Here is a 12,394-nt window from a genome sequence, read left to right as displayed (position 1 = left end):
ATGTCCTATGTCCTTTAATATATCACTTAAAATGTCCTATGTCCATTACTATGTCAGTTAATATGTCCTATGTCCTTTAATATGTCATTTCTTATGCCCTATGTCCTTTAATATGTCACTTAATGTCCTATTAAATCCCATTTGTTTAATACACCCCCTCCCCGGCCAATAAAAATGGAATCCATTCATTATCTCTACCACTAATCCTCACCAGGTTCACTTTCTTGGCTTCCATTGCAAAATGTGGCAGCCATTTTTTTGCCGAGGACGTAAACAAGGAAGTAGCGGAATGGGGAGAGGTAATACAAACAGCAGTAAAAATTTATTGCTCTTCAGCAATCAAGACAAATGTGTACTCAGTTCAAGTAAGTGAGCGTCACTACTGAGCCAATTGCGTTAATCGTTAACCAGTCCTGCTTTTGTCTGGAATGTCTTTTAGTCACATGATTGGCCGAATGGGCGGGCATTGTTTGTGTTGTTTTCAGCCAAGCTCCTCCTTGGCTTTGCCTAGTTTGCGGGGCATCTTCTTGGTGTTACTGTCTTCCACCTCTTTGCTCTTGTAGTAGTGAGGGGCAACTTCCAGAAGCCAACCACTCTCGATCTCCACCACCTGAGGAGGTCAAAGGTCAGCCAAAAGCAGAGAAAATTCTACCTTTTACCATATTTTCTCGCATTGTAGCCGTTTTCACGTATAATGATCCTTTTAAATGGTTGAATTTTACAATTTCTCGCATATAAGCCGCCCCCTGATTGACAATTTTCACCTCCATATTCATGGTTTTAATAGGGAGGACAAATGTGTTACTTTGAAGGGAAAATATTGAGAAAGATTATCGGACATTTTATGGAAGATACATTTTCTTTACTACATTTATTGATTAATTTTGCGTACCGTTTATCCCAAAGGTGTTGGTTCGTGGGCCGCTTTAAAGCCAACTTGATTTTATGTGGGCCGGACCATTTTAGATATAATATTTAGGTTGTTTTTTTTAAATAAATGGATTAAAAGCCCTGAATATTCAGTATTTTATAGATCTAAAACAATGTTTATTTTAGATTTTTATATATATTTTTCGATTTTTTTTAAAATAAATTTTTAGATTTTACAAAATGATTTTTGAACTAAAAACACAGACAAAATGGATTAAAAAATGACAATTATTAATTTAAAAGGGGGAAAAAATCAGGAAATTTAATATACATCTATAGTCTTCATTTTAATTTGAGTGTTAGCCAGTTAGCCTAGCAAGCATGTTTTTGTCATGTGGGAGGAAACAAAATCCACCCGGGATTGAACCCATCATCTCAGAAGTGCGAGGCGAATGTGCAAACCACTTCTCCACCGTGCTGCCTAAACATGTTTTTAATTATTATTATTATTTTTTAGATTAGATAACTTTATTCATCCTGTGACATGTATCGTCACCCATTAGTCAACGAGATGTACAATTTATGTTGATAAAAAGTTTTTTTGTGTCATACCTGTCTCATGAACTCCTTGGTGGTCATGACCAACTCGTGATAGATGAGCCATCGGGGCTGCTCCTCAAAAAGCGAGCTGCTGGGGTGGGTGTAGACCGTCTGCTGGTGCTTGACCGTCCTGTAGCCTCCTTTGCTCAGCCTCGCCGTGTGGTAGAAGTAGCCCGCCGTCACCGCCTGCCAAACGCTGGTCTTTTAGGACTTATTTTGTTCAAATCGGGCAGTTTCCGGTGGGTACCTTTCGGATGGGCATGGCGTCCCCCTGCGAGCTGACCATCTCCACCTCGATGCGCTCCATCAGGCCTTCCAGCTGGTCGCGCACGTCCCGTGCTCGCCGCATGGAGCGGAACTGGATGAAGTTTTCGTAGCACCACTGCGTGGAGTAGCCGCTCTCCACCCACTATTGACAGATTGTGAAAATGATGCAAAATATCATGTCAACAGTAAATGATAAATCCCTAAAACCTATGTCAATACTTTGTTTAGAATATTACGTGATGATTTTTTTTCTGTGTCCTTAGATTAGATTATATAATTGTATTCATCCTGTATTCGGGAAATTTCATTCTCACAGTAGCAAGAGGGTGAGAATACAGACACAGAAAAATACATTTTAGATGTAAATAGATAGGCGAAAAAATAAGTTATCACAAATATAATTATATCTATATCTATATATACACATACATTAATAAATATATAAATTAATTAAATAATAAATACGCTCATTAAATAATAAAGAATACATAAATTTATAACTTAATTACTAAATAAATACAAAATAAATAAATGGATAGAATAATAAATAAATATATCAATTAATTAATAAACAAATACAAATATATATAACTTAACTACTAAATAAAAACAAAATAAATAAATTAATAAACAAACACATACATATATAACTTAATTACTAAATAAACAAAAACATTAATACAGAAATATATAAATAAACAAAATAAATAAGAGTGTTGCTGAAATTTAGATTTACATATATATAAATATACATACACCTAGATGTACATGTATACATATGGTTAGTCTTAACATTCAGCCATTTGTTTTGTTAAAAAAAACAGAGAAGTAACCCCTAATCGCGGACATGTCGGATCTGGTGCCACCTATACTGATACTGAGCATCGGGTAGGAACGTCACTTATCCTCACCTGAGTGTAGACATTGAGAAGCACCAGATGATCTCCACCCGGGACCACAAAGTTCATCCTGGCGTTGTCGGCATGCACCGCCTTGTCCTTAGGCCGGTAGAAGATGGAGTTGTTGACAGACAGCATGGCGGCAATGGACAGAACCTCCTCGGAACACTTGTACCTTTGAAGCGTTTTTTTCGGCGTGAGCGGGGAGGACAAAAAAAAGTCAAGGATTGAAAAGTGAATGACTCACTGCTCGGAAGCCAGGATCATCTTGCTCAGCATGGGGTCCACCGGCAACTCGGCCATCCTGCGACCAAGCTGAAATGACAAAAACAGACACACGTTATTAGCTTCAATCAACCAATCACCGAGGACTATGAGTAATCTTACCGTGGTGAGTTCTCCCAGGTGATTGAGCGCTCCAAGCGCGTAGAGCTGCTCCAGGGCCATCAGGAGCGTCTCATGTGGCGGTGGATCCATGAAGTCAAAGTGGAGGAGGTCGTTGATACCTAGCAAGTACACAGAGAGATACATTTTGTGCCCTAAAACATCAATTACTGTATTTTCATGAATATAAGGCACACCGCATTATAAGGCACACCCTCAATGAATGACATTTTTTCCATATATAAGGCGCACTGTATTATAAGGCGCACTGTCTATTTTGGAGAAAATGTAAGACTTTTAAGTGCGCCTTATAGTGGTGAAAATACGGTAATTGCTATTGACTTCCAGGTATGAAGCACTCACTACTTTACAGTTACCTCTTGGGCCAGCCATTGTTGATGTTTTGAATTTTTTGTATCAAATCTCGCAGTGGGGGGGGAGCTATATGATGGACGATTTTGTAAACTAAGATGGCATCTGCATATTTAACAGTATTGTTTCAGTTCAGGCGTTTGTGTTTTTTTTAATATCCGACAGTGGTGGTTTTTCGTTTTTGGTTTTCTGTTTTTTTCCATATACAAGGCGCACTGTCTATTTTGGAAAAAAATTATTAAGACTTTTAAGTGTGCCTTATAGTCGTGAAAGTACGGTACATGCAAACGAGTGCCTTATGATTTTTTTTGTAATTTCACCACTTTTCAAGTGGAAAAAAAATGATTTTTTAAAAAAATATTCTTAAATACTATTGCTATTCAATAAGAGGATGCATTCCAGAAGAATCTAATACAAAAAAATGAACAATAAATCAGTTCTAGATGTAATATCATAGTTCTGTCATCATACTTTAGCTCACAGGTTAGCAAAGAGCCATATGCACTCATCAAAACAGCCACATGTAGCTCCCGAGCCATAAGTTCCCTACCCCTGGATTACTGTATGGTCTGTCCCAACACTTAGACCCCGCCTACCTAAACTCTTGAGTAGAAGAACTACATTTCCCAGGTTTGTCCTCTGAATCTCAGGCACGGTCATCTCCTCCATCTCATGTTTGAAGGCCCACGCCGTGTACAACCTGAAGCATTTCCCGGCAGCCACTCTACCGGCACGTCCCGCTCTCTGATTGGCCGACGCCTGGGAACAACGAGAGCATCACTTGGGTGTCTAAATCCAAAAGTGGGAGGCGGCTTTGGTGCTTACCCGTGAGCAAGGCATGACGATTAGAGACTCCATGCCAGTACGGGCGACGTAATTCTTTTGTTTGCAGAAACCCGGGTCGATGACGTAGATGATGCCGTCGATGGTTAGCGAGGTTTCCGCGATGTTGGTGGCGACCACCACTTTGCGGGCGCCGGGTGGCGTGGGGCTGAAGATCTTGGCCTGCATGTCTGAGGGTAGGTTGGCGTAGATGGGAAGGACTAGGAGTTCGGCGATTTTGGAGCCGAGGCGTCGACATCGGTCCTGGAGTTGCTCGCAGCATGTTTCGATGTCTTCCTGTGAGGAGCAGCAATAACAGGTTGAATCAAGTTTTTTTCTTGGTTTATTTTTGTTTTTTATGAGTTTTAAAAAATAAAAGTGAAAGGGAAGTTTTATGCGGAAGAAATGATAAAAATATTATGAATAAGTTCCATTGGTGCAATACAGAAGTGAGATGAAATAGATTATTTATTCATGTTAATATAGATTTTAAGATGAGGTAGTGTCTTTATTTATTAGTTATTTTATTTTGAAATACTATTTCAATTTCAGGTAATCTCTTTATTTATTAGTTATTTTGAAAGATTCCAATTTGAGGTCATCACTTTATTTAGTAGCTATTTTATTTTGAAAGATTTCAATTTGAGGTCATCTCTTTATTCATTAGTTATTTTATTTTGAAAGATAGTAGTTGTTTTATTTTGAAATATTTCAATTGCAGGTCATCTCTTGATTTATTAGTTATTTTATTTCAAAATATTTCAATTTCAGGTCATCTCTTGATTTATTAGTTATTTTATTTCAAAATATTTCAATTTCAGGTCATCTCTTTATTTTGTAGTTCTTTTATTTTGAAAGATTTTAATTTTAGGTCATCGCTTAATTTTTTAGTTCTTTTATTTTGAAGAATTTCAATTTCAGGTCATCTCTTTATTTATTAGTTATTTTATTCAGAAGGTCATCTCTTTATTTTGTAGTTATTTTATTTAGAAGGTCATCTCTTTATTTTTTAGTTATTTTATTTTGAAATATTTCAATTTTAGATCCTCTCTTTCTCTATTAGTTATTTTATTATTCATGGACTTTTTTTAAATCAATCAAATGGAAATCAATTTTAAGATTAAAAAAAATGCAATAGATAAACATTCCATTGTATTCTCATTAAAGCCATTTTTTGGCAGCATACCTGTCCAGTTAGAAAGACCAAAATATCACCAGTAGGCTGCGTGACGTGGATCTGCAACACTGACACCACACACGCTTCCATGTAGTCGGCCTCCGGAGCCTAGCAGATACCAAAAATCAACTTTAACTCCTTTAATTCCTAAATAACACAAATGTATAAATTTGGCAGACTCACTTTAGTGTAAAAGATGTCCACGGGGTACCTCCTTCCCGGAATCCGAAAGACGGGGGCGTCGTCAAAGAAAGTGGAGAACCTAGCCGTGTCCAAAGTGGCGCTGGCCACCAGGACCTTCAAGTCGGGTCGGAACCTGGCGATGTCCTTGATTAAGCCGAACAGGATGTCCGTGTGAAGTGTCCGTTCGTGCGCCTCGTCGATCATGATCACGCTAATGCCAGAAAAAACATGAAATGTCTTGTTTTCAATCATACTGATAATGCTTACCGTATTTACACGACTATAAGGCAAAAATAAAAGTCTTAAATTTTCTCCAAAATAGACAGGGTGCCTTATAATCCAGTGCACCTTATATATGGACCAATACTAAAATTGTTATCACGATAAAAATTTAAAAAAATCAATGGATAGGGTACACCAGGGGTAGGGAACTTATGGCTCGGGAGCCACATGTGGCTCTTATGATGGGTGCATATGGCTCTAAGCTAAAATATGGAAACCAGTGGTAAGAGAGCTGAGTACCGAACGCACCAATAGGAACGTCACGTCAGGACTGTGGCATTGATTTTTTTCCATTAGTCTTCTGCATTCATTTTCTTATTGATACTCATTGAACTGACTGGTATTCATTGATTAGCTAAAGCGTAACAATGTTGTCAAATGAATTCAGAGACTTTTTGTACTTTGAAAGTAATAAAATGACTGCAATTTTTCATGTATTTTGACTTTTAAATTGTGAGTATGCCTTGTAAGGAATATCATTCGAAAATAGGAATTGTTTGTGGCTCTTTTCGTCAAAAAGGTTCCAGACCTTTCTAGCTACTAGCTTCTACCTACTAGCACCTAGCTACTAGCTTCTAGCTACTAGCTTCTAGCTACTAGCTTCTAGCTACTAGCTTCTAGCTACTAGCTTCTAGCTACTAGCTTCTAGCTACTAGCTACTAGCTTCTAGCTACTAGCTTCTAGCTACTAGCTTCTAGCTACTAGCTTCTAGCTACTAGCTTCTAGCTACTAGCTTCTAGCTTCTAGCTACTAGCTTCTAGCTTCTAGCTACTAGCAACTAGCTACTAGCTTCTAGCTCTAGCTTCTAGCTACTAGCTGGCTACTATTTGCAAATGGATTGTGGCCTGGCGTTCGGCATCAACACAGCTTTACGAAGCATGGACGCTAGCTACTAACTAGCTACTATTTGCGAATGGTTTGTAAAGTGTTTTTAGCATGTATGTTTCAGCTGGTCTATGTTTTGCCATGCCTGGCTGGCTGCGTCTATAAAAACGGTGCGTCCTTTGTGTGTGTAAAACAATGACATAGCACTGGCTATTGACACTGTGGCTAAAAATACAATGCGCCGTATAGTCGTGAAAATACCTGTAGCTGGCGAGATCGGGCTCGGTCAGGAACTCTCGCAGTAGCATGCCGTCCGTCATGTACTTGACCGCCGTTCTTTCGGAAGTGCAGTCCTCAAAGCGGATGCTGTAGCCCACCTGGACCACGTGGAAAAAATGGAATGAAGTTAGGCCCGAAATTCAAATTTGTTCCAGTTTTTGTTTATCTTTGCTTCACCTCGTTACCAAGCTTGACAGCCATTTCCTCCGCCACCCGGGCCGCCACTGACATGGCGGCCACTCTGCGAGGTTGTGTGCATCCTATTTTCATCCCTCCTTTGGTAAAACCCTGAGAAAAGGATAGGCAAGGGTTAAAACAAGGGTCTCAAACTCGATTTCATGTGTGCCGGACCATTTTAGATATAATATTTAGATTTTTTTTATATAAATAGATTAAATGAACTGGATTAAAATCCCTGAATATTCCATTTTTTATATATCTAAAACAATGTTTAATTTAGCTATTTTTTAATATATTTTTAGATTTTACAAAAATGATTTTTGAGCTAAAAACACAGAAAAAATTTGATTAAAACATGAAAATTATTGATTTAAAAGGAGGAAAATCAGGAAATTTAATATACATCTATACTCCATTTTAATTTGATCCTAAAACAGAAAATCAGCACTCATGATTTACTTTCCAGGGCCACACAAAATGATGCGACGGGCCAGATTTGGCCCCCGGGCCGCCACTTTGACACCAGGTCTAAATTATAACTACAATTTATTTAATATTGGTTTAAAAGGGGGAAAATCAGGAAATTATGGTTGGCCACTGATTCAAGCCCGAGGTCATTTGGGATATGCTCCAGCACCCCTGCGAGCCTAGTGAGGATAAAGCTGTTCCGAAAATGAATGAATGAATGAACATTAGACAGGAAAAATGCCCCTAAGCCAAAGAAAAATTGAACCAAGAAGGTATGATACTCCTTTGTATTCGAGAAATACCCCCAAAAAATTTAAAGTGTTTACTTGGTGGTCAAAATCTGCTATGATGACGAAATAATGCAATACTCACATCCTCCACTAGGTATTGTGGAATCTGCGTGGTCTTCCCCGAGCCGGTTTCTCCCTCGATGACGAGTACTTGGTGTTCATGGATGGCGGCAAGGAGGTCTTCCCGGAAGGGGAAGATGGGCAGGCTTCGCCGGACCTCCTGAATGGACTGCCTCTTCAACTCCGACTGGGACACCGCCGGAGTGTCGTCCTGAAATGGGGATTGGCTCACTTTCACCTGAGGGGGCGTGTCCTCCTAAAGTAAAGGTCGTCCAAATGTATTACCTGCTCGATCAACGTCCCCTTCATGGTGATGGCCGTGCTGACAAATTCGATCATCTCGTCCTCCTCCAGGATCAGCTGATATTTCTCCTGTTCTCGCTTCATGCCCTGTTCTCGCTCTTTCTTGGCGCCGAAGTTGAGCGCCGCCGTCTTGAGTCGCTCTTCCTCCCAGCGGCCTTGCTCGCCGCCCAGTTCCATGGGGGGCTCCTCCTCCAGCTCCAGGTCTTTCTGAGGCACCTCCTGGATAAGGCAAGACAAGGGTGTGGGCTACATGGTGCTCGGATGTTTGGTCGCCAGACGTTTGGTCGCCGGACGTTTGGTCGCCAGACGTTTGGTCGCCAGTCTTTTGGTCGCCGGTCAAATGGTGACAGAGAGTTTATTCAGGAAACCAGCTCTCAAAATTATATTCATGAGAGAGAGTTTAATATCTAAGTACTGTTTCATATCTAAGTACTGTTTAATATACAAGTACTGTTTCATATCCAAGTACCGTTTAATATCTAAGTACCATTTAATATCTAAGTACTGTTGAATATCTAAGTACTGTTGAATATCTAAGTACTGTTGAATATCTAAGTACTGTTTAATATCTAAGTACTGTTTAATATCTAAGTACTGTTTAATATCTAAGTACTGTTTAATATCTAAGTGCTGTTTAATATCTAAGTACTGTTGAAACCAGCTCTCAAAATTATATTCATGAGAGAGTTTAATATCTAAATATCTACTGTTTTCAACAGTACTTAGATATTAAACAATACTTAGATATTAAACTTTCTCATGACAACAGTAGATATTTTAATATTAAATTCTCTCTCATGAATACAATTTTAAGAGCTGGTTTCAACAGTACTTAGATATTCAACAGTACTTAGATATGAAACAGTACTTACATATTAAACACTACTTAGATATTAAACAGTACTTAGATATTAAAAAGTACTTAGATATTAAACTCTCTCTCTTAGATATCAAACAGTCTCATGAATATAATTTGAGAGCTGGTTTCAACAGTAAACTCCTTGTCACCATTTGACCGGCAACCAAACCTCCAACCACGCTTTGTTTGACTCCCAGTGTCTCCCTACAGTGTGTGTCACCAACCTTCCTCCTGATCTCCTCCGGCATGTAGTATCGGTTCTTGCGCTCCTCATGCTCCTTAGCCCCGGCCTTCTTGTAGTCCTTGGCCAAGTCTCGCAACGTACGCTTGTAGTCCAGCTCCCTCTTTTCGTGCTCGGTCACGTCATCCGAGGCAAAAAGATACTCCTCATCAACAATCTCCGCCTCCAAGTCCTCCAATTTCTCCTCCTCTCGCTTTTTCAGATACTCGCGGCGGGACTGTTTCCTCAACTCGGGCAGCTGTTGGAAAGAAGCCCCGCCCCGTTTAGACTCAAGAACTTTTTCCTTTGCTTGGACCATGGAACCCACCATGTTTTTCTTGTCGTCTTCGGCCAATTTGAGCCGTTTTTGCGCCTCCTCGTAAGCCTAAAAGTCGTCAAGAAAACGTTAAAGTCACATAAAGTTGTTGTTTTCGGGGTGCCGTGAAACGTCACCTTTTTATCGGTCCTTTCGCCGATATTTCGCGTCTTTTCTTTGTCCCTTTGCTTAATTCGCTCGGCAAAGGCATCTCGTTGTTCGATATCTTGCAGTCGCTCTCGCTCTTCTTTTTCCCACTCCTCTTCTTCTTCTTCGTTTTTCTTGACAGCCGCAGTGTCGGATTGGCTCGACCTGGCCCGGCTGTCAAAAGCAAAATGCACAATAAGAGCGGGCGAAGTCAGCACAAGATAGGATACATATAAAAAAGTGCATCCGTTAACAGTGCATATGAAACATAAACAGAAAAAAGGACTAAAGTATTAAAGATCATTTTTCTTGGGACTACTACTTTTTTATTGCCGTTCTTTATGACCTCCTAGCATTCTATTAGATTAGAATAGGACTAGATTATATTAAACTTATCCTATACACAATATTAACGTCAACTCGATTACATGTGGGCTGGACCATTTTACATATAATATTTAGATTTTTTTTATATAAATGGATTCAAATACCTGGATTAAAAGCCCTGAATATTCCGTTTTTTATAGATCTAAAACAATGTTTATTTTAGCTGTTTAAAATATATTTTTAGATTTTACAATATGATTTTTGAATTAAAAACACAAAAAAGATGATTAAAAAATGACAATTATTGTTTTAAAAAGGAGAAAAATCAGGAAATTTAATAAACATCTATACTCGTTACCTCACTGGCACTTCTTCCTCACTAGACGAATCGCTGTCTTTCTTCCGACGGATATTCTTCCTCTTGCTCCCTTTGTCCTTGTCTTTGCTCTTCTTTTTACTCCCCCGCTGTTTCTCGGCCACGACGTCCTCGGCACTGTCGCTGTCGTCCAGTAAAGTGTACGTCCGGTTCTTTCTGTCCATTTCAATGGCCTGACGTTCCATTACTCGGGAGGCTTTCTCCACGACTTGCTTGCGAGGAATCTGAAAATAATACTGTATCTGTTAGTGTGACATGCTAAAGCATAGATAGCTATAGATATATGGATGTATAGATGTATATACGTATAGAGGTATAGAGGTATAGATGTAATTGATGTATAGATGTATGGAAGTATGGATGTATAGATGTAATTGATGTCATTGATGTAATTGATGTTTAAATGTAATTGATGTTTAGATGTAATTGATGTCATTGATGTAATTGATGTATAGAAGTATAGATGATGTATAGATGTATACATGATGTGTAGATGTATAGATATGTTTGTGTATGTACATGCACAAGTACATGAATAGGAATATGAATATGTATATGAATTGGAGTATGAGTATGTATACGTGTATATATATATATATATATATATATATATATGTATATATATATATATATATATATATATATATATATATATATATATATATATATATATATATATATATATATATATATATATATATATATATATATATATATATATATATATATATATATATATATATATATATATATATATATATATATATATATATATATATATATATATATATATATATATATATATATATATATATATATATATATATATATATATATATATATATATATAAATATATTTATATGGTTGTAATTGTGTATTATGGGTTTTTTTGTTGATGATGATTACAGTAAAAGTTGGATTGAAGACAACAACTAATCACTGTTGTGATTATTTCTCCCTGTGTTTCAAGTATGAAAATGCAGGGTGCAATATTAGCATAAGATAGCATTTGTCTTCTCCTGATTCATGACCCCGTCTCTGACTGGTCAACATTTTTAAAACTTTTTCACACACACCTTCTCAAAGAGCTCATGGGCAAAGGCGGTGACGCTCTGGTCAATGTCGATAGTACCCGTCTGCTGGAGCCGGGCTACAAAATCTTGGGAACTGCTCGCCTTACGGGCGGTACCGATCATGAACTGGGCTACGTATCGATCACTTAGACCCAGGATGTCATGTAGACGGTCATTGACCCACTGCTCCAGATTGGCCATGGTGCTTGGTGTCTATTCTGTCAAAAAGGAGTCAAAACAACACAATAAGGTACAAAACAAGTCATGAAAAATGCCCTTCCATTTTGCTTTCCATTAATAATATCTTTACTTATTTTAATACAGTTATGATGACTAAATAGTTGAGAAAAGTCCTAGTGGGCCTACATATTGTTACACGCAAATTGTTTTGACAAACCACAACTTTATTTGCAACAAGCCCATTACTCATTACTGCAGATCACAATAATATTAATATTATATTATAAGAAGCAGAATAACGACAATAAATCTCCACTTACGGCTTCTGGCGACCTTGTTTATGTTGCAAAGTAGGAGACGAACAGCGAACTCACTGTTAGATATTAGAGAAGTAAATCCATACGTACCGGCACTTCAAGCAGTGGCTAATCAAGAACGTTGTATTCTTTTTCGTGTGAACAAATATGCATTTTTAGAAAGCAAGTAGCTATGAACATGAAAAATTAAAGCTAATGTGGGAAGCTAATGTCGTAACACGCATGTCCCGGGAAGATATTCAAGTAGTAGAAGAAGAAAACTGGGGAACAACGGTGGGAGAGTGTGACTGACCTCACATGGACGTAAGTGAAATTAC

General features: G+C 38.1%; 1 protein-coding gene across 1 annotated transcript; it reads right to left on the bottom strand.

The window, feature by feature from the left end:
- Positions 1–303: 303 nt before the first annotated feature.
- Positions 304–12,332, bottom strand: dhx16 (DEAH (Asp-Glu-Ala-His) box polypeptide 16). The gene is made up of 20 exons (XM_077721176.1): positions 12,168–12,332; positions 11,584–11,798; positions 10,489–10,730; positions 9,794–9,977; positions 9,669–9,725; positions 9,345–9,599; positions 8,244–8,480; positions 7,981–8,169; positions 7,138–7,248; positions 6,943–7,058; positions 5,575–5,785; positions 5,401–5,499; positions 4,218–4,511; positions 3,989–4,151; positions 3,024–3,142; positions 2,884–2,951; positions 2,649–2,811; positions 1,718–1,879; positions 1,483–1,656; positions 304–610 (listed from the first exon to the last, which is right to left on the bottom strand). Exons 2-20 carry the CDS (start codon positions 11,779–11,781, stop codon positions 482–484), a joined length of 3,171 nt encoding a protein of 1,056 aa, XP_077577302.1. The 5' UTR covers positions 11,782–11,798; positions 12,168–12,332; the 3' UTR covers positions 304–481.
- Between the last annotated feature and the right edge of the window lie 62 nt (positions 12,333–12,394).

Source organism: Stigmatopora nigra, chromosome 7 (genome assembly GCF_051989575.1).
Source record: "Stigmatopora nigra isolate UIUO_SnigA chromosome 7, RoL_Snig_1.1, whole genome shotgun sequence".
Lineage (NCBI taxonomy): Eukaryota > Metazoa > Chordata > Actinopteri > Syngnathiformes > Syngnathidae > Stigmatopora > Stigmatopora nigra.
This window is presented reverse-complemented; position numbering and strand designations above follow the sequence as displayed.